We start from the raw sequence: 22,217 nt of genomic DNA, 5'->3' as shown, positions 1-22,217 counted from the left end.
ATCTACGTTAGAGGGTGCCATTGCAGGTTCTTCAACGAAAAGTGGCATTTGGCACAAAGATTTCAGATCGGCCATTCCGGTGCCGATATTGGAAGGGAAAATGAAAATAAGACAGAGCACGTCATCAGTGATCTCCACTGGGAGGCCCTTGATAGCCAAGAGGTAAGAGCGAAATTTTACGATTCTTTAATTTGAACTTTTACGAGGTCGCCATTTTGTTTTCACTTTGTAGAGTTAGGTTTGAGTTTTTCAAGATGATATTTAATAGAAATTTGTTACCCCAGAAATATGCAGAAGTTTTCAATGCAAAAATGAAGATTCGAGTGTCAATTTTTGGTACAAAAAAAATCCATGACATACATTAACAATTTCAGATCGTAGAAGCAGGTTAGCTAGCGCCTGTGACGTCACAGCTTATTTTTAGCGGGAAATTTAATGGAGAAATTTTTTCATTAAAAAATGTTAATTTTGACACATGTATAGAACAATTAACATTTACAAATGATAAAATCGCTTTTATACCGCTATGAGTAAAAATAAGTTTAATTTACATATAAACGCACGCGACGTCCAAGAAAAAACGTTCGATTTTTTACGCAAGAAAGTGTACTTAAAGGTTTGTTGGTATTTTTAACAGCACAGGACCGCACCTTAAATTTTAATAAAATTTCAATGTTGCACTTTATAGGTTGTGACGTTTGAAGTTGTATGCCAACACTAACGCCTCCAGATATGTTGGTTAATATAGGACAAAAGCTAACGTTGTCAACGTCAATTCGAATCAGTCCTGACGTCCGCTTTAACGTTGGCTCATAACGTTTACTTTCTAAATCTGTCTGATCTTTCAAAAAATCTTACTATATAGTAATAAGTGACTTTATTAGTACCAAACAAGGCCACATAGGTGAATTGTGCCATATATACGCTACTCTACTTAACCTAAAATACAAAACATATATTACTTATTTACCTAATATGTTAATGCATTAAGTATTTATGATCTAAAAAGATTGAGAACGAAAAGAAAATATTTAAAGCCAAATCAGTTTACCTATATAATATATAATAACAATCATAAAAACAATTTAAAAAAAAATAAAAAGAAACACTATCAGTTACATTTAATTGATTATTGAAGTAAAATTCTCTACATTTTTTACAAAATCCGCTTTCTATCTCAAAAGCTTTAGACTTGTAAATAATGACGACAACATTGTACGAAAAATTACACTTGAAATATATAATACCGAGGAATGCTTAGCCTATCCAAAGATCTTACGTTGACATGTACGTACCAATTTGTTAAAGAACCAGAGGGTTGAAGGTGTATGATTAATTCTATAAACAAAAACACTGAGGTAAAAAAAAAATTCAATAGGAACCAACTCAACTCATTAATTTTATCTGGTACTCTATCACATTTTCTAAGGTTAAATATAAATCTGCAACAAGGATTTTGAAATATTTGCAATCTATAAGCTGCAACCTTATGGAGGCAAGGATAATAAACTACGTAAAATCTTAAGTCTTTTTCAAAAATGAGTCGCAGATTTTTAAGGCAACCTACTTGTTTGTGCAAAACACCGATTTGCCTCGAATAATGAAATAATTGGACCGTCTTGAATTGAAAAATCATGGCTCCACTATCTGAATAATAAAACACCTCGATAAACCGGAATTCAAACATGAATCCATGGTTCGACTGCCTGGAATTGAGAAGTGAAACCGTAACTCAACTGCCTGCAGCACATCAGGATGGAGTAAAAATACTTTATGAACAAAATCACTGAAACTTTGATCTTATTCGAGACAGTAAGTTTACAATAGAAATTAAATGCGGAAAAATAATCATATTATTGTTCAACTGCCTGGGCTTGAATGGTACATCCATTGCTCAACTTAAACTAAAGAAATCATTCGTAGGTACTGGCAAAACAGTAACCGAAAGTCTACAGTAGAGTGTTTTTTTTTTGGTTACATGTTTTGTGTGTTAAGGCCATCATCAGACCAGCGAATAATTGTTATGATAGATTGAAATTTTCCGCCGATCTGATGACGCCCTAATAGGCGAAACACGTAACCAAGAAAAGATTCACGCTATTGTAGAAGTATTGAAATGCGAAATAGACTTCTTGGCCTAACTGCCCGATGGAATAATAAATCAACTCGATAAACAGGTATTCGGGTAGGAATCCATGATTCAACTGCCTGGAAATAAAAAATTAATTCTTGGTCCACTTGCCTGGAATAATAAAGTAATTAGACCGTCTGAAGATTTGCGAATGGTAAGTTTACAATAGGGACCAAATGCGTGCATAACATGCATTATTGGTCTCGGGAAAACCCTCACTGGTAACAACATGATTACATTATTCTCAAAGAATGCGTGATTTTCTAAGTAATAGTTACCCAGACCGCTACATTGGAAGGGGTAGTTTTTTTGCCATGGCCACCTAGAGCTCCCGACCTAACTTAGACCATTACTCATGGGGACGAATTAAGGACATTGTGTAAAAAACACGGTTTTTTTTTTTTTAAATCGAAAGTAAATTTAATCTATTTTCGATTCTGCTACCAAAATTACATCATGCCTTGAAGTTTTGTGGAAAATCAAAGTAACACTTTTTGTTTCAAATGTGGCTAAAAGTTTCGCGTAGTACTGGATACTGTGTTTTTAAACAAGTTCAAATTAAAGAAAATCGCATAGGTTTTTTAAAAGTTAATTATTAACTTTTTAATTACGCCCTCTAGTAGCCAAACTTGAAAATAATTTCCAATGATGTCAGATTGACAGTTCCCGAGAAATAAGACCCTGTATATTGCTTTCAGTTTATTTCTTATTTTTTAATATAAAAAACTGCACTTTATTACTGCACACATTATTGTTTCATACGGTAATGCATTTCCAATGTTTTTCTAGATTTTTTTATGCATGATATTCCATTCATACACTATAAGATATATATGTGTATGAAAAGTGTATTGTATCCTACACAGTGGCATATATATGTGATATCGGAGTCATTTTATCACATATTTGACGTGTAGTGATCGAATGTAAAGACTAGCTATGCAAATTTCTTGTCAATTTAAATGCCGAAATTTTCACCCTTGTGTAAATAGAATCGTATATGATATATTATGTATATTCTACAGTTTAATAAATATACCTTGACCATATACGGTTGATAAATATACCAAAAGTTTTTTCACGTTTTACTCGAAAACCTTAAGGTTATGTGAGAAAAGTATAGATACAAAAAACTATAGATTTTTTTCACAACTCTATAATTATTTTCTGCAAAAAGACCGTTTTTTATTAACCTTACCCTTACCCCCCACCCACTCTAATCTAATCTAATAACACAGTTTGTTTATTTAAATTTTATATAATTATATATATGTATATTACTAAATATTTAATATAAAATCAGTGTTATTAGATTGGATATTATGGACGAAAAACGGTGATTTTTCCAAAGATTTTCTTCCTGGGCAAATGTTTGGGGTGGGTGGGGGGGCAAGGGTTGTGTTGATGAAAAATAATGTTTTTGCAGAAAACATATATTCATATAACACTGTTGTTTTATAAATATTTAGTAAAAAACAACGTTATTAGATTGGACAATATTGACGAAAAACAGAGACTTTTCAGAAGAATTTCATCAAATATCGAGTTTTAAAACTACATTATGTAAATCCCGTGTCAATTTTATTAAATGCCGAAATTTTCTCCCCTTTTTAAACAGAATCGTATATGATATACCATAGAATAACCAGACAAATTCACTCGTTAGCCGATGGTATTACCCAGGTTGCCGTACAATTTTTTGGTCCAGTATGAGGGGTTAAAGTCATAATATTTTTAATTGAAGTATATTTTTAAGGTGTGACAATCGAAAATCTGTCAATATCTTGAAAACCATCGATTTTTTTGCTAATGTCATTTTATGTTTTTCTGGGTGCTTATGAGTTGCTCAGTATTATCGTTGACTTTTCGTACACCCTGCATACAGGGTGTAAATAAATAGATTCAAAAAAATTCAGGGGTTAATTCTTGGGCAACTTTTAAGAAACTTTATATGAACGTATGTCCCAAAAGGCGTAACTTTTGAGATATCGGTTGGTAAAGATTGAAGAAAAATATATTTTTTTTTTACAATACCTGTGAAACCCCTTATATGTATATTTAAGTAATATTTGGTATGCATTTTCTATGCATCAAAAGACATTTTCTGAGGCTCGCTAATTTTTTTAATTTGTGTCAGTTCGTGTAAGGTTTAAAGTAAATATTTTTGATGGAAAATATGGTACACGACTGTTTATTTAACCTTTTAACCTTTTTTGTTTTTTACTTAACCTTTCAAATTGAAGAGCACAGGGGTAAAAGGAGCTCATGAGCATTTTTGTGATTTTTCAGCAGAGCGATTTTAAGGTTGAAATTCTAGCTTACGAACGCTATGTTGCTTTTTTCAATCAATTAACTTTTTTTTTGTGACGATAAAACAATAAACAAACTCCTTAAGCGTTTTGAGACTGTTTGTATTTCCGTTCAGTACAAAAAAAAATAAAATCGCATACAGATACAAAAGTGACAGGGGAAAAAGGGGTCCATTTTATTGAAATGAGCCTGTTCTTTCACAGTAATCATAACTTCGATCGTCGTTAGTGCGAAAGGCTCCAAACAATATTCCTAAAAAAATAATAGATATTAGTATTGTAGATCTATAAAACCGACCTTATCCTTAAAATTTACCAATTCGTTAATTAGTGACGCGGCAGGTTTGAAAAAAGTCTTGCGCTGCTTTGTTGCAAAACTTTTTTAAATACTGCAGGTCCCGAAACTTCTCAGCAGATATTGGAAGCTGCCCTAAATATATAAATAAAATACGTAAAAAACAGATTTAATAATAATAAAAAAATTTGTACCTTCATAACTTAACTCATCAGGTAGCATAAATTCGTTGTCTTGAAGATGACGAACATCGCGAAGACTTTCGGTTTTTTCCTTGCAGCGAAGCTGACTCCCAACATCCATTATTTGTAGTGCGATACTGTATCAAAGGTCCTCTATTTATCTTAATTTCTCTGATTGGTCCAGATGGGAATGGCGACCTTTTTAAATTTTCCCCAGCTCCGGAAAAAGGTGTGATTGACCTCGATAACCGTAAATGGAGTTGGGGAATGGCGGGATTCTTCCAATATTTTCAACCAGTCTTTGGGAAGATCTGCTCTGCTTTTTTGGTTTACGAGGCCAAAATTCTTATCAAATTCTCGAATGGGGTCTATCATAGAAGCGGATTCTAACCTTTTCTCGTTGTTGACTAAGTTATGAAGAAAACGAAAAAAGGGAAAATTTTTTTGTTGGCCATTGCATGAATCACAAAATATTTGTAGGTGCTTTACTTCTCGATCTAGATGGTTATATATGAAGTTATGAAGCAGTGAGCACACATCATCTGAACCCTTTTTCCCTTGGGTTTCTGGATAGACGTGAAAATAGCTCTCCGAGGTAGACAATACGTGAACATTAAATGCGTATGTTGATAGCTGCCTTTTGTAATAGGTATCATTTGTTGGTATATTTGGCGCTGGAAGATTCTTGGCAAAATCCATACAAATTGCCTCTAAATTAGATTTTTTTTTATTGTTTATCTTAGCCATCCTCTTCCTACTATAAAAAGTTTCGCGTTTTCTGTAGCTAATCTCTCCATCTTCCTAGATATCCGTAAGATCTCCTCAGATGAGTTTTTGACCAGTTTTTCAGATACTAAGTTTTTAATTTTTATTGTGAACTCATCATAGCTGCTACAAGTACCCGTTCGTGGATAACCAAAGGAGATATTGAAATCACGGCAAAACACCTGCCTGTACGACTCGTACGATATTTTATTGCCAGGGTAAAGTTCCTTAAACATTTTATGCATTTTCTTTATGTTTAGCTCTTCAGAAAGGTATATTTTTGAAGAGTCCTTCAGGCCCTAATGACTTCCACGACCTTTAAATGAATTGATATGCTGCCTGACTAGGCTTATAGTTTTTACTGGAAGCTTATTAGAATGGTTTGGGTGCCTACCTCGTTTATCTTCAGGAGCATATCCTGTTTCCTTCAAGGTTGCTACCAAAATTTTCTTGATATGCCATGTATAGCATACATGCTTTACGGCACACGCCAAATTCCTCCGTGCTACCTGCTACCACAGCTCGCACCCTGTACTTGTAGGGTGCACTGTAGTGATTAGCACCTTCTCTCAATGTCTTACGTTGAACCGGAACTACTGATATTAAGCCACTAAGGTATGAATTTTGAGCCTTAGTCGAACTAAGCATGTTAAAATGCTTTAATATGTTACATTTTGTATCACTGGGTATAACATCAAAACACTTTTTTAAACAGTTGCAATCAGGGCCCATTTCATGACTTTGGAGTCATTTTCTTATTAACGTCCCTTAATCTGCCGTAAGATTTTCTTTTTTTGCTCCTATATAGGCTCCATTACACTATTTTTCAGATTTAGTTCTTCATCACTGCTATGTTCACCACTTTCCATAATGAGAACTTTTTGAGTTTTAAGGATAAAACAAAAAAAAGAAAACAAACAAGCACGCTCTCGTCTAGTAGACCGACCAACTGACGCAATAATACTAAACATTGGAACAAATTAATTTTAATAATAGCATGGTTGAAACGCATTGCATGCAAAAACGCGCTCATTTCTACAATGAGCCCGTTTTTGCTCGGTTTACACGATAAATCGTCGCTTTGGTTGTGAACTGTCCTAACCCACATAAAGTAAAACTGGAGCTAGCGCGCTTTCAAAAAAGTTTGTTTCCAAAAAACTTATATATTCTTTTCTAGAATATTAAAAAAAGGTCAAATCATAACAATTTTTGATATTTGTAATTAGGTGTCATACTTGTTGTGTGGATATTTTTATTTTGAAATTATAAACAATATTTTACGTTTTATGTGGCTTAGCCCCTTTCACTACCACAGAGCTAGTTGTTTTGCCGGAATATTTTAAGATGTGAAAGGATCTAACAATAATAATGTTATAAAATAATGATAAAACTCAGCAGTTTTTTTTTACTTTTTATTATTAATATTACTAATACAAAATGTTTAAAAATAAATTTTATTTAAACTGTCAGTTTTCGTCGTTCTCGGATTCAACTTGATCCTCATCAGTGGTTCTTAGTCCCTCATAAAATCCGTGATAAGCAGACTTTATGGAGTCAGATTCGCATAACTTACGCAAGCCCGTTAATTTTCGTTTTTCAATTGGTATACTAGTTGTATACAAATTAGGTATAACTGCATTTAGGGAAGATACGCCATTTCTTAAAGATGCCTTTTTAACTTCTATGGAACGAAATTCAGAATCATCAAGACGTTTTTTAAAGAAAATTTTGTTAGGTTCTTCTTTCCTATATTGAATCCATTTTATTTTTAACCAATTCAAATTACTTCCATCTGTACATTTTTTTTTGTTTAATATTGCGGATTTGGAAAAAGATTTAAAATTTAAGAAATCTGAATAGTTCATTTCAGTAACATTGTAAAATGGTTGCTTAGTTTTTGCAGTTCGAGCTACTGTGTACCAACCCTCTGGGGTGTAAATATCGATTTTATTACCACGGTTTTCAATGGCAGAATGAACGCTGTCACATTCCATTTCAGAGTGTCCTGACTCCATAAATTTTTGGTTAATAATTTCAATCGGAAGCAAATGTACAGCTCGTAAAAACATGGCAGCATTAATGCAGTTACGGTTTTGTCCCGATGCTGTGTCAGCATAGAATGTAACTTCTTTTACTTCAGGGCTAAAGCCATTTAAAAGTTTCCACAAACAGGTTGCGATCTCTGACGAACCTTTGGTGCCAACCCCCTCATGCCACATAAAATTTTCAGCTTGTGCAGTCCCCAAATTATATACGGTAAAGTTAAATGTCTTTAGTTTTTGGGTATAGTATAACTTTCCTACTTGTAATGAAGGCGTTAAAAGAATTTTCTCCATATCTACGGCAAAACACAAAAAACTCTTGTCAAGTTTTGCACGATTTTTGTCGATTTGTTTTGCTTCTCTAGCCTCTGTTTTTCGGGCCAAGTGTGCATCCATACTGTCTTGCATTTTTATCTTTTCCTCATCATTTTTGTTTTTAAACTCGGCACAATAATCACATTGATCTTTTTTAGGCCGATGGAAACCAATATTGAACTCCGAGGTAAAAATATGCTTATAAAAGCTAGCTTTTTCTGGTACTACTCCAAGCTCTGCACAATAATCTTTATAATCTAAATATATTCTATTTTCAGATAATCCTGTAGGGAGATATTCCCTCTTTGTTGTGCTTCTACAGTAATGTGAAGAAATTAAGGGTAATTTTTTAATGTGAGATCTTATTATGTCTTTGGTTGCTTCAGATTTTTTTTGCGGTGGTGATTTCTTGCCCCTTTGATCTGGCTTAACGACTCCATGTGCAGAACTTTTATCCAGTGCTGTAAGTACCTTTTTACTCGAAATTTGTAGAGTTTTAAGGAAAAAGTTTTGACAAACTTGATGTTGTGTATGTCTTGTAGTAAGTTTATATACTAAGGTAAACTTTCTTCGACTACCCTCTTTTTGTACAACGTATGAACGCTTCTTTGGGATACGCTGAACATGTTTAGCAATAAAGTTCCACCTTGACTCTTCGCTTTTTATATTATAAAATTCGTTAAAAATATCATGTCGCGTTTCATTGGAAAAAAGTTCATTACATTTGTAATGACATCTACATTTTACCTCTGCTACTGTTTTTGCTTTTTTAGGTCTTCCCTTCTGTGTCCGATATTCTTTTCCCTCCATTCTTAAAGTTTTTTGGACATTTCTGGTCCATTTTGATGGGTCACGTTTTCGTTTTCTTGTTAGCTTTTCCTTCTCTGCATTTTCGGTGACATCGAATGTTGATGTGGCATTGTTTCTTTCCATCAAAAGCCTTTTTCTTACATTTACTAACGGTTCTGAACTTGAAGATGCTTCGTCGTTATCGTCGTTTCGATTTTCTTGATTTTGCACTGAAAATTAAAAATATGGTGTACTTGATTACAATAATTAACAAACTACCGTCAACTGGTGGTGATACTCGACTGTTCAAAAATTCTTGATGGTAAGCCGTGACTGCACTCAGCCCCGGAAATTCAACGCTTTGTTCTCTGCCTAAAAGTAATAACATTTTAAACGTAATTTAAAAAAAAACGACTACTTTAAATGTAACGCAGATGCATGCTTAGAATTACAAACGATAAATATATTTATTTAATTTTTTAATTTAATTTAATTAAACCCACAATCTCCTGCAGTAACCGGCATTTTATCTAAAATGTGCATACATTTTAATAATTATCTTTTTATAAGTTACAATAAGTTAGGTATTTAATTTGTACATATTTATAATCATGTTAGATACAGAAAGTACGTTAATTACGAATTACGTACGCCTAATTCCGCACTATTCACTTGAAAAATAATTATGTACTTACCAAAATAAACCGGCGATAGTATGGTATATTCTTTTTCTTCATTATCAGAGGATTCGTCGGACCTTTCGTCATCATTTAACTGCATTTCTAGTGCTCTTTGGACTATAAGTTTACTCCTTGAAGACATTTTTTAAAAAGCACTCTTAACAATACAAAAACACTAACTAAATAAACAAAAAAACTAAACAGTCAACGCCCTAACTCAAGAATACAAAGCGCACTAAATGCGTGCAATTATTATTCCAAAACATAAACAAATAGCGATTTCGAAAGGTAATTTAGTAGACTTTGTGTGTATATTGATTCTTTTTTAACTAACGACACCAAAAAGAGATAAAAAGATACTCAGCATTCACGAGCGGGCCGAAACAGGGACGCAAGAGCCAACACAGAAACCATAAAAATGTGGATTAGTTTTATTCACATCTATAATATTTTGATCCATAACGCTTAAAAACGCAGTTGCTAAAACTGCTAAGCTGCTTATGCCTATTCACTATATTAAAATGTGGGTTAGATCTCTTAGCAAATTTTATGTTTCAGGGACTTTATATAGGTTGTGGCTTAGGATACTTTTAATAATCAAAATTTATACTTTTTACTATTTGTTGACAGTCTTAACTCAATTTTCAATTTTTTGTGGGTTACGACTCTTCACTACCAAAGCGACGAAATGAGCTCGTTCTACCCGTGTATAGTTTTTTTTTAAAGCAGATTTTCTTTTCAATGAGCACGTTTTATCTATATATATCTAGTTTGGAATATGGGAGGTAAAAGTACATATGAAATACTATCAATCCTGAAAATATCACAGTTTTGAGTAAAATTGCAATGAGGCCCTTTTACCCCTGTGCCCTTCAATTATGTATTAACCTAATAATCTGTATTAACTTGTCAAATATCTGCTGATGATTGTTGGTTGATTGTCAGTTCTTGCCTGCTTTAAAGTAGAAGCTTTTTTGTGCAATTTTCATCCATTTCATCAAAACGGCAAATTATTCAAATGCAAATATGACCGATATGCATTTTGTTTATAGTCTTGTTCACGGAAATTCATTGCAAGATTATAGGATGCTAAAACATACATTATTTGCACGCCTTCATCAAAGACTACGAGAAACTGAAACTTTTCAACCAAGAAAACATGATTGTGATCGCCAAAGCGATATTAAAACACCAGAATCGGAAGAAGCAGTACACTGAAAAAAATGGGGGGAAATATACCAAATAAATTTATTATTAATTACCAATTGTATTCTGTAGAAGCCCAAACTTTAGTAATTTTTTAAAGAATATTGAACTTCACTTTGTAAAACATACAAAATATCATTTGTAAAATTTATTTTGCATGTAATTTTTACAATATACAAAGTAATATTTTAGTTTACACGGTAAAAATACGTAAACAAAACGGGAAAATACATATATTTTGTAAAATTACATAATTCGCTACGTAAATTAACAGACGCCACCAAATACGCCATACCTACACTCAGCTAATTTAGGCTAATTCGGCGTTTGCCGTTTGCTTAGTCACACCTCGCACCAAAATTATTAAGGGAGCGTGAGCTCAGGCTTCTATGGGATAAAGTATTGCCATTAACACCTATAAACTGTTTATCTATGAGTATTGCGTATTAGTGTATTGGTTAAGTGAATTTTGTCCATCTTGTTTGAGTTTTTGTGATAATACAGGTAAGTAAATATTATAATCATGTTTTTATGTAGTATTTGCTCGATTAAGATTAAATTCATTAATTTTCAAAAGTATAATAAGCATTTGTATATACACCGAAATCTTAATGGATTATTCCGAGATAAGCAAATTTCCTAATAATATTCCTACAATCAGGGAAACGAAAGAAGAATGGCCATTACTATTTTCATCACCATCTCTCTTTTGGCATTTTCAAGAATTAACAGGTGCTGAGATTCACCTACTCAATGGAATAAATGAGAAAGCTGACAAAATCACAAAGTGCCTTAAACTCCCCAAAGACGCTGATTTAGAAGAAAATGTATCAATAGAACAGCAACTAATTAAAAATTTAATACAGCACTTCAAGGAAGATATTGAATTTTTGATATCTCAAACAGGGGCAAGTGACATTTTTTAAATAAAAAAAAACTAAACACTTTACGACTCTAACCTTAATTACAACTGTAATATTATTTTTTATTTTAAATATATATTTTTTATTCCAGGTCCAAATGAATTTAAACGACAACGATGTTTATCTCGACAATTTGCACCAGCGCCTATATTTTTTAAAGCAAGGTAAATAATTTATGCCTTAGAAGTATCAAACAATAACATATACTTATCTTATTATTCTAGAAAACAAAAAATTGCTTTTATGTTTTGGTTGAACGTCAAATAATACAGGCAGATGGCTACACCACTTTTCTGGAGGCCCTAAAAGTTCTTCTTGCGTTGTACTTTGTACTAAACTTGGTTTACCCGAAAAAACTAGAAACTACCCTGGAATTTCTCCAAAGATATTTTCTAAAACTTCACCCCGATCAGGGAAGTAAAGCCAGGCAGGTATCTAATAGCCGAAAGAAGGTATTTTCTTTAATGAATTCAATAAAAAATAAAAAAACATAATAAGTACCTATAATATATAATATATCTTTGTTATATTATTATGCATACTATGTATATTTTTTTATGTAGAAAAACATGTTACATACCATGTAATGTTATTTATTTTGTTTACGTATAAGTACCTACGACAATAATTTTATTGAAGAAGAAGGTACATATTTCCTATATTTTGTTTTATTATTATTAGAATAATAGGTTTTTGTTAGACAGTGTGATTTTAAAGTCGATTTTTTGATCTTTTAACAAAAGATTAAGATCAAAAAAAGTTTTTTCCATTTACCGCATTTTTCAAATATTTAACTTAATGGCGCTGGGTATTAAAATGTGTAATTAAAAAGTAATCATTTTGTAAAATTAAAATTATTACTCGCAATGGAAAATCACCTTACTTGCCTATTAAAAGGAAAAAATCAACTAAAGATTGCCTTTTTGTTGGTTGTTTATACCATGTCAAATTATATATATATTTTTAAGCATAATATACCCTTATTTAACTACATAGGGCCCATATATAGTTAAATAAAAAAAAATAAAGCGCGCGTTTTCTGTTCGTACCCTTAGAAGTTTTAGCTGATGTCTTAAAACCTCAACACTCTACATTTAAAATTAAATCTATAGTTAGAACGCTATTCTGGTTAAGTGTTAATGTACCTTATATGTACCAGAATGTTAAATTATAATTTTTTTAATATATACTTAATTATATAAAATTTAAAGATTTTGTTGTTTAATTTCATACGTACATATATGAAATTTATCAATTTTATTTTTTAGATCTGAATTTAAGTTTATTATATTTTTAAGTAATATTGAATTACCAAATTTAACAATCATATCCTGTTTGAGTTATATAACATATATAACAGGATCTGATTGGTAAATTATGTAACTCTATATTACTTAAAAGTATAATAATTTAAATTCAGTATAAATCATTCAATTATAGATTTTAAAATTTTATTCATTTAAATATTAAATAATACAATATATATTTTGTAATTTTTACCAATAAACAAATTCATTTCAAAGTATTTAAATGGACAATTTACTTGCCTAACAACTAATTATTCATAACATATTTTAAAATTTTAATAATTGTATTAATAAATAGTACAATATATATTTTGTAATTCTTACTAATAAAATGAGTAACATCGTTTTTTTCTTTAAATTATTATTCATTTTTACGGTATTTGAACGGAAAATTTACAAATTTTAATTGGTAAATTTACATTACATATTACTAATGATTATTACTTAAAATATTCTGTATTTTCATATTCACAATTGTTTTGTAATTATACGGAATAAGGATTGGTCCCAAAATTACCTAAACTAAATACTAAATTTTACGAATCCTTTTTATCAGTGTACTTGATTTAATTGATGAATAACCTGAAATCAGTACTAGAAAAATTGGTTTGCAGATATATATCGATCATATGACGGTATGAACTATTTTTAAAGCGTTATTATATCCTTATCACGTACAAGTCCAGGCTCTATTAGCTACGTGTCTTGAATTTTCTCGTTGGATATTTCAAGTTTTTAAGGCAGATTCTGTTTACCGACAAAGCTAACTTTTCCAGAGAGGCAATCATTAACTACCATAATAATAACCAACAACAATTTTCTTTAAATGTATGGGTTGGAATCATTGGAGACCATCTTATTGGCCCACATTTTCCATACTTCCAGGAATTTTTTTTGGTGGTACCCTAGATGTTAGACGAGTAATGTGGTTTATGCACGATGGGGCTCCTGCCCATTTTCGGCGGTCCTCAGTTTTGGCCACCTCGATCACCTAATATGAATCCACTAGATTTTACCACATGGTCATGTAAAAAAAAAACTTTGGTATACAGGATTCCGGTACTGGATATTGATGACTTGAGAAATCGAATCATTAATTCATGTGCCGTAATTCAAAATTTTTTATCGGATTCGTCGACAAAATACGTGGCGACGTATAAACTTGCATAATGACAGAGGGTGGTCATTTTCAACATTTTTTTATAATTATTTAATTTCTTTTTCTTTCATTTGGTTTAAAAGAAAAATTTGAATCACATCTAAAAATTAATAATAAATACATTTAGGTAGATGGATTTTATTTTTTTAATCGAATACGCAACCTCGGACAAAAGAAAGTCAACAGATGGAATTTGTTCAGAAATAAATGGGAATTACAAAAACAAAAAAAAAGTGGCGTACCCTATTTTTCATCAAAAATATTTAGTTTAAATCTTACACGAACGTCATTGATACAAATAAAAAAAAATATTATAAAAGGTATTATAAAAAAACTCGGTATCTGAAAAGTTACCCCTTTTAGGACACACGTTCATATAAAGTTTTTTTCTTAAAATTTACCCAAGAATCAGCCCCTGAATTTTTTCACATCTATTTATTTACACCATGTATACTTAGGACAAAAGCCAAAGTCCTAACGTTCGCCTTAACGTTTCCTTATAAATCGGTCTGAACTTCAAAAAAATGTCCCCTTTATACCTCCCTGTAACGTAACGGGGAATTAAATTAACACAAGATATTGGACGTTAGATCTGATTGTCTTGTAAAGTAGGTCGTAAATTAGCGTCGCGACGCCGCGTCGCGAGGTCAGCGCGCCGGTCAGAACAATATAAATCGACGACGCTCCAACTTTTTGTTGTTATTGTGCCCGCGGGAAAACAGTCGAATTAACCTGCCGTACGCACTATAAATTCACGGATTTTACTAAATAAAGTGGAATGTGTGCGAGTGCGATCGCGAACCCCTGGGGTCTTCGGAAAGATCGACCTTTCGCCCTTTTCTCGCACTTTTCTTGTTTGGGTTGTTGTCGGGGGGCGAAAGTTGTTGACTGTTCGGTGGCGAAAACGTCCGCGACGCCTCCGGTTCTACGGAGTTTCGAAAAACCAGAGAAAAGTGAGAAGTAAGTTGAAGAATATGGGTGAAGATGGTAAGGTATATGGTGAAGAAGGTACTTAAACTTAACCAGGGTAAGACAATGAGAGACACTCAAGATTCCAGAAGTCCGTCTGAGGTAAAATTCCTGGGTTTATATCTGGATCCAAAACTCACTTGATACAGATCATGTGTCTGGAAAATTGAGAAGCAGTGTATTCTTGCTGAGAAAACTCTATGTCAGAGTAAAATATCAAATTCCTACTATGGGATTTTAACTTGGGGTGGATCAGCTTCTGCAGCCAGAATATTTGGGTTGCAGCGTAACGCTGTAAGAATTGTGGGGGGTTTAGGATATTAGGATGATTGCAGGTCAACATTCATAAAACTTAATATACCAACGTTGCCGTCAGTTTTCATTGGAATGGAATGCGTCCTTTCTGTTAAGAGATCACAAGAGGCATTTTTAACTTAAGGTGATATTTACAACTATCAAACTAGATACTAGAAGATAGTGCCAAAGTCCAATAGAGTTTATAGCTGTTAAATTATTCAATAATCTCTGCCAACAAACATAAAAACCTTGCAATGTAGCTCTTTTAAAAATGCAGATAAGAAAGAATTACGAGGGCGGGTCAATAAGTCCGTGACTTTTTGGATAAAAGACAGGGTTTTATATAAAAAGTTATTTTATTTTTCAACATAGTCTCCTTTGAGTTCTATACACTTAGTCCAACGTTTCTCCAATTTTTTTATCCCTTCGGAAAAATATGATTTGTCGAGGTCATCAAAATAGGCATTTGTTTGAGAGATGATTTTGTCGTTGGAGTCAAATCTCTTTCCGCCATTTCTTTAAGTTTGGGAATAGGAAATAGTCACTGGGGCTAAATCTGGAGAATAGGGCGAATGAGGAAGTAATTCGTAACCTAATTCATAGATTTTTGCCATGGAAACTGCACATGTGTGGACCCTTGCATTGTCCTGGTGGAAAAGAACTTTTTTTTTGGCCAAATGTGGTCTTTTTTCTTTCAGTTCCTCATTGAATCTATCCAATAAGTTGGTACAATATTCCCAATTGATTGTTTTCCCCTTTTGAAGATAGTCAATGTGGATTATACCGCGTGCATCCCAAAAAACGGTCGCCATGACTTTATTGGCTGACAAACCCACCTTTGCCTTCTTGGGCGCCGATTCACCCCGAGAAATCCACTGTTTTGACTGCTGTTTGGTCTCCGGCGTGTTGTGGTGGATCCACGTTTCGTCCACGGTGACGAAACGACGCAAAAATTCGTCCATATTGCGGTTGAATAACGCCAAACACTCCTGGGAAATTGTCACACGGTTGCGTTTGTGGTCGATTGTGAGTAAACGCGGCACCCATCTTGCGGAAAGCTTTCTCATACCCAAATGATCATTCAAAATTGAAACTACTGAACCATGTGAGATGCATATGGCTTCCACAATCTCTCTCACTTTCAATCTCCGATCGGCTAAAACCACATCGTGAATTTTTTCGATTGTTTTGGATGTAGAGACCTCGACTGGGCGTCCAGAACGTTCGGCATCTTCCGTGCTTGTACGGCCACATCGAAATTCAGTAAACCACTTCTTTACCATGGAAATGGATGGTGCAGAGTCCCCATAATATTTATCAAGCTTAGCCTTGGTTTGAGTGATGGTTTAAAAAATAATGCTTAATGAGCACACGAAATTCACTTTTTTCCATTTTCTTCTCAAAACGAGTGGTAGTCTACTATGAACGGCTGTCAAACACAAACTGAATGACGCAGCTTGTTCAAATTTTGACAGGCGTCAACTAACACTTCTCTGTTGACAGGAGCAGAGTTGCCATTTCCATTAAAGGGCGGGAAATTCAAAAAGTCACGGACTTATTGACCCGCCCTCGTATGTTCCAAAGCTACAGTATTATTAACGTTTGTGTCATTTTAATTAAATACTTAATGTTTGTATGTTGAGATTACTGGAATTTTAATATAAATTTTAAACTTGAATATTTTACTACAAATTTTTAATTACTTGTATATAGTTTGGAAGTATTTTACATAATTATCTTGTGTGAATTCTTTGAATCTTGACATTAATAAATTACATTACTTTACGGTTTATATATAGAGGAGATCGCCTATTGAGATCTTTTAGACGGAAATCATGGCACGCTAGATTGAGTTTTAGAAACGGAAATATTTTTTGACAGATGTCAAAACTTGACATACAAGAGAGTAACCTATTAGTTGGCCCCTGTATTTCCACGCCTCCTAGATTAAATAATGACGATTTTGACCAAATCATGGCATACTATGAACTTTTAATATTTTTTACAGATTGACACGTAAGCTGTCATCACATTCAGAATGTAATTTGTGTGATTTACCCACAGTAGGCTGTTTCATAATTTTTGACAGATGTCAATAGTTGACATACATGAAGTTAACCTATTAGTAGGCCACTATATTTCCACGCCTAGATTAACAATTGACGATTTTAACCAAGTCATGGCATGCTTAAGAAATTTGAATATTTTTTCACAGATATGACAAAATTTGACAGGTGCGCTGTCATTATATTCAGAATGTCATTTGGGCTATTTGCCTATAGTAGTAGGCTTTGGAATTATTTTTGCACGCCTTTTTGATTGAAAGTTAACGATTTCAACTTCATGTTTCTTTCAGTCATGGCACACTAGATACTCCTATGAAACGTAATGGTTCAATCATGAAAATTAATGATTTCAACTAAGTCATGGCACACTAGATTAAATTTAAAAACATCCATATTTTTTGACATATCTGTCATAATTAAACATGTGTATTGTCGTTGTCGTTATACTCAAAATGTCATTTATGCGATTTACCTAGAGTAGGCTTTGAGATTATTTTCTATGCCTCCTTGATTGTATTATAATCCAGTGTAGGCACCCTAGATTGAATTCTAAAACATTCATATTTTTTGACAGATCTGTCAAAGTTAGACATGTGCGTTGTCATTATCCTCCACATGTCATTTATGCGTAGGTTTTTAAAATTATTTTCTACACCTCCTTGATTATAACTTACTGATTATAACCAAGCCTTGGCTCACTAGAATGAATCTTAAGACATTTATATTTTTGACAGATCTGTCAATAATAAACATGTGCGTTGTCGTTATACTCAAAATGTCACTTATTGCGATTTAACCACAGTAGGCTTTGAAATTATTTGCTACGCCTTCTTGATTATAACTAAATGATTTTAATCAAGTCTTGGCATTGAATTTTAAAATGTTCATATTTTTAGTCAGTTATGTCAAAATCTGACACGTGAGTTATTATTAAACTCAAAATAATGTTATTTGTGTGATTTATGCATAGTACTTTTCCATGTCTTTTTAAATTTAGATGATAAAATTAAAAATTTTCTGGTGCCTCCACCAATTCATTTTAACCCAAATATCTCAGTAAATATTGAATATATGAAAAAACAGAAGAAACCAGAAACATGTACTTTTGAATTTCCTATAAGAAACCTGTTCAAATTTTTTTTCTAAAGTTACTATAAACTCGATTTTTAGGCCACTATGTTCTATTCCAATCTTAATAATTCCACCATATAATTTATTATCAAATAACTCGCTTAATATTAAAAATATGGAAAAATCTAAAGAGACAAAAATTATGCTCTCTTCAATTCTCTACAAAAATGCCTCCTTGAAGTTTTTCGCTAAAACAGCTCTGGAGGGCGTAAAAACGGTTTTAAGGCATCGGTGACCAGTTCTAGTGCATTCGCCATTTTATTTAATCTCACATATCTCAGTAAATCAGTATCCTTGGTCCGTCCCGGTCCTTCCACCATTTTATTTCAACAAAAAAAAAATTGATTTGGTTAAACTATTCTTGTAAGATTTTTGTTGTTCCAACGCCTCCACCATTTCATTTAAACGCATATATCAAAAATATGTATTTTTGAATTTCCTATAAGTAACCTTTTTGGACGTCTCTGCTAAAACCACTCTGAAGGGTGTAAAGGCAGTTCTAGTGCATCAATTTTATAATCTGGTGCATTCGCCATTTCATTTAATCTCATTTATCTCCGTAAATATTGAAAATACGAAAATATCTTAAGAGAGTAAAAATGTTCATTTTTAAATACTCAACCGGAAAGCTTTTTGGCATTTTTTTCAAAAACCCTCCTGGCGTGCGTTATAAGCGCTTTTTACATAACCTTGACCCGTCCCGGCCCTTCCACCATTTTATTTTTTATTATAAATTGAGAGACACTGAAAAACATATTTTTTATGAAAGTAAGATAAAATATAGGACTTTAATTATTGTAAATTTTTTGTTGTTCCGGTGCCTTCGCCATTTTATTTAAACGCGTATAACTCGCTAAAAATTGAAAATATGAAAAAATTATAAGAAACACAAAAGATTTATTTATAAGTTTTACACAAAAATGCTTCTTTAGAGTTTTTCGTTAAAATCCGTTTTAATGCATTGGTGAGCAGTTCTGGTGTATTCGCCATTACATTTAATCTCATTTATCTCAGTAAATATTAAAAATACGAAAAAATTATAGGAGACTAAAAAGATGTATTTTGAAATTTCGTATAAAAAATCTCTTTGAACTTTTTCGCTAAAGTCACTCTAAACTCGATTTTTAGGCCCCTATGATTTATTGCAACGCATCCACCATATCATTTATTATCAAATAACTTGCTAAATATTAAAAATATGAAAAATCATAAGAGACAAAAAAGATGCCCTATAGAATTTGCTATCAAACCTGCAATAAATTTCTTCAATACTATACCAAAAAGCTCCTATATTAACCTGCACAATCCCCTACGATCCCTCATCCCTTTCGTCCCAGATCCCCGCATTATTAATTAAAATATCCACATTACCGAACGCGACAATGGTTTCCTTAAGAGCATTTAAAAAAAACTTAAAAAAAAACAAACCATCGACGTTCTTGCTTCTTATTGACAAAGATGTCAAAATTTGACACGTCATACCCAGAATTCATTTGTACCACTTAACCATAGTAGGCTTTCAAATTATTTTTCCACGCCTTTTTAATTTCAAATAAATTACTGTCAAATGTCAATGACAAGTCACGCATGCTGGCTTGTACGTCAAAAATGTAATTTTTTAACGGATATGTCAAAATTTAACGCATGAGCTGTCATTTATGCCCATAGTAGGCTTTGAAACAATTATTGAAATTGAATGATTTCAACTAATAATAGATACACATATAGTGGGCCGTGAAACTATTTTTTGAACGCCTCCTTGATTGTACATTAATGATTTCAACTAATTCATGGCACACTAGATTAAATTTTTTTTGACAGATATGTCAAAATTTCACGACATATGAGGTGTCATTATAGTCAGAAACTCATTTTCTATGGAATAAATATAAAACTTATAAGGGGAGCCATTTCCGGTCAAAGTGGATGAAAATACCTTCAATAATCAATATTTTAAATATGGCTAATTGATTAACCCTTATATAGAACCCCTATCCATACCTTTCAACTATCATGAGTGCTAATGACCTTTTCAAACCAATAAGTAATGACCTTAACCTCACACATTTTACGTATCAAATTCTATTAATAAAATCGATTTTCGAACTTTGATAAAGGTCAGAGTAGTTGGGGAGGGGGGCGGGTTAATTGCTTTTACATATATAATTCATTATTCATATAAGAAATCAATTTGAATTAAAAAAACTCCATAATATTATGGTGTAGTATCCCAAAAAGAAAAAGAATAACCGGACGTCACTTGTCAATTAAACGTCAACATTTTCCTTTAAACCTTGGAATTCCAGATCAGTGGTATCCAGCCCCCAAGGGACCTCGACACCATCGAAGCCGCCCCCCAAGCCGCCAACAGAAGATGACGCGGTCAGCCGCCTCTCTTTGCCGCCCTCCAGATCTTCAGGGTCGGATTCTTCGGGTTATTTCACCCCCTCGCCCCCCGATAAGCACCAACCCTCCCCTGCCTTTATTAAAATGGATACAGAGGAGCGGCCCAATTTGGATATTGAAGTTCAATCGGTCGGGGATAATAATGGGGGTGATTTGGTGGATTCGACCGCACCTGATCAAACGCCAGTGAACATCGACATCCCGAATGGGGTGGATAAGGTAAGCGACTAACGGCGTAATCGGGTAAGACTTACGAGGTGTTTTCAGGGAAGTTTCGAATCGTCGTCGGAAAAGGACCATTGTTTGGGCGAAAGTGTCCACGACGAGTTCTCTTCGGTGGAGTCTCTGCATTTGCATAAAAACGAGGAAAGTATGCAGCAAATGGAGTTCGTTCCTGGAGGCCTCCAGGTGCGAAGGAAGAGCAAATCGGTCATAGATTTACCGAACTTCTTGCCTAACATTTACTCCAGCAGGTAAGCACGAGAAACTATATAGATGTTAGTAGATGATGGCGCTGTTTGTCTTTTGTTCCTCGAATTTTCCAAACTTCTAGTGTCTGCAAGGTGTGCAGCTCAATTTAAATTATTGCAATTTGGTGTTACATTCCAGAAAAATGGTCACTAAAAGTGTTCGAGTAGACGTCATAACTACCAACCTTGATGAGAGATTATATGAAACTCAAATTTGAAAAGTGCTGAAATAGGTGTCCAACGAAATTGTCCATGGAATATGTGTACAAATTTTCAAAATGATATCTGGCCAATTTTTTGAGTTATGAACTTTGTGTCGAATAAATAGAAAGAAATTAAATATTTTCGAAAAATATTTTTTTTTCTCAAATTCCTGTACGAATTTGGAAAAACGCTGAAATAGGTGTCCAACGAAATTGTCCATGGAATATGTGTACAAATTTTCAAAATGACATTTGGCCAATTTTTTGAGTTATGAACTTAGTGTCAAATAAATAGAAAAAAATTAAATATTTTCAAAAAATATTTTTTTTCTCAAATTCCTGTACGAATTTGGAAAAACGCTGAAATAGGTGTCCAACGAAATTGTCCATGGAATATGTGTACAAATTTTCAAAATGACATTTGGCCAATTTTTTGAGTTATGAACTTAGTGTCAAATAAATAGAAAAAAATTAAATATTTTCAAAAAATATTTTTTTTCTCAAATTCCTGTACGAATTTGGAAAAACGCTGAAATAGGTGTCCAACGAAATTGTCCATGGAATATGTGTAC

At 33.0% G+C, this 22,217-nt stretch overlaps 1 protein-coding gene and 1 long non-coding RNA gene across 2 annotated transcripts in view; both read left to right on the top strand.

The window, feature by feature from the left end:
• Positions 1–22,217, top strand: part of LOC126740905 (uncharacterized) — a 48,010-nt gene that overhangs the window by 19,268 nt on the left and 6,525 nt on the right. The window contains exons 12-14 of the mRNA XM_050447090.1: positions 27–162; positions 20,873–21,191; positions 21,240–21,445. Coding sequence (XP_050303047.1) covers positions 27–162; positions 20,873–21,191; positions 21,240–21,445 — 661 coding nt within the window. The remainder of the gene's footprint in view (positions 1–26; positions 163–20,872; positions 21,192–21,239; positions 21,446–22,217) is intronic.
• On the top strand, positions 10,364–12,400 carry LOC126740909 (uncharacterized). The gene is made up of 3 exons (XR_007662051.1): positions 10,364–11,218; positions 11,376–11,801; positions 11,862–12,400. It is a non-coding gene; the product is annotated as an uncharacterized LOC126740909 (long non-coding RNA).

The sequence above is a fragment of the Anthonomus grandis genome, chromosome 10 (assembly GCF_022605725.1).
Source record: "Anthonomus grandis grandis chromosome 10, icAntGran1.3, whole genome shotgun sequence".
In the NCBI taxonomy this organism is placed as follows: Eukaryota; Metazoa; Arthropoda; class Insecta; order Coleoptera; family Curculionidae; genus Anthonomus; species Anthonomus grandis.
This window is presented reverse-complemented; position numbering and strand designations above follow the sequence as displayed.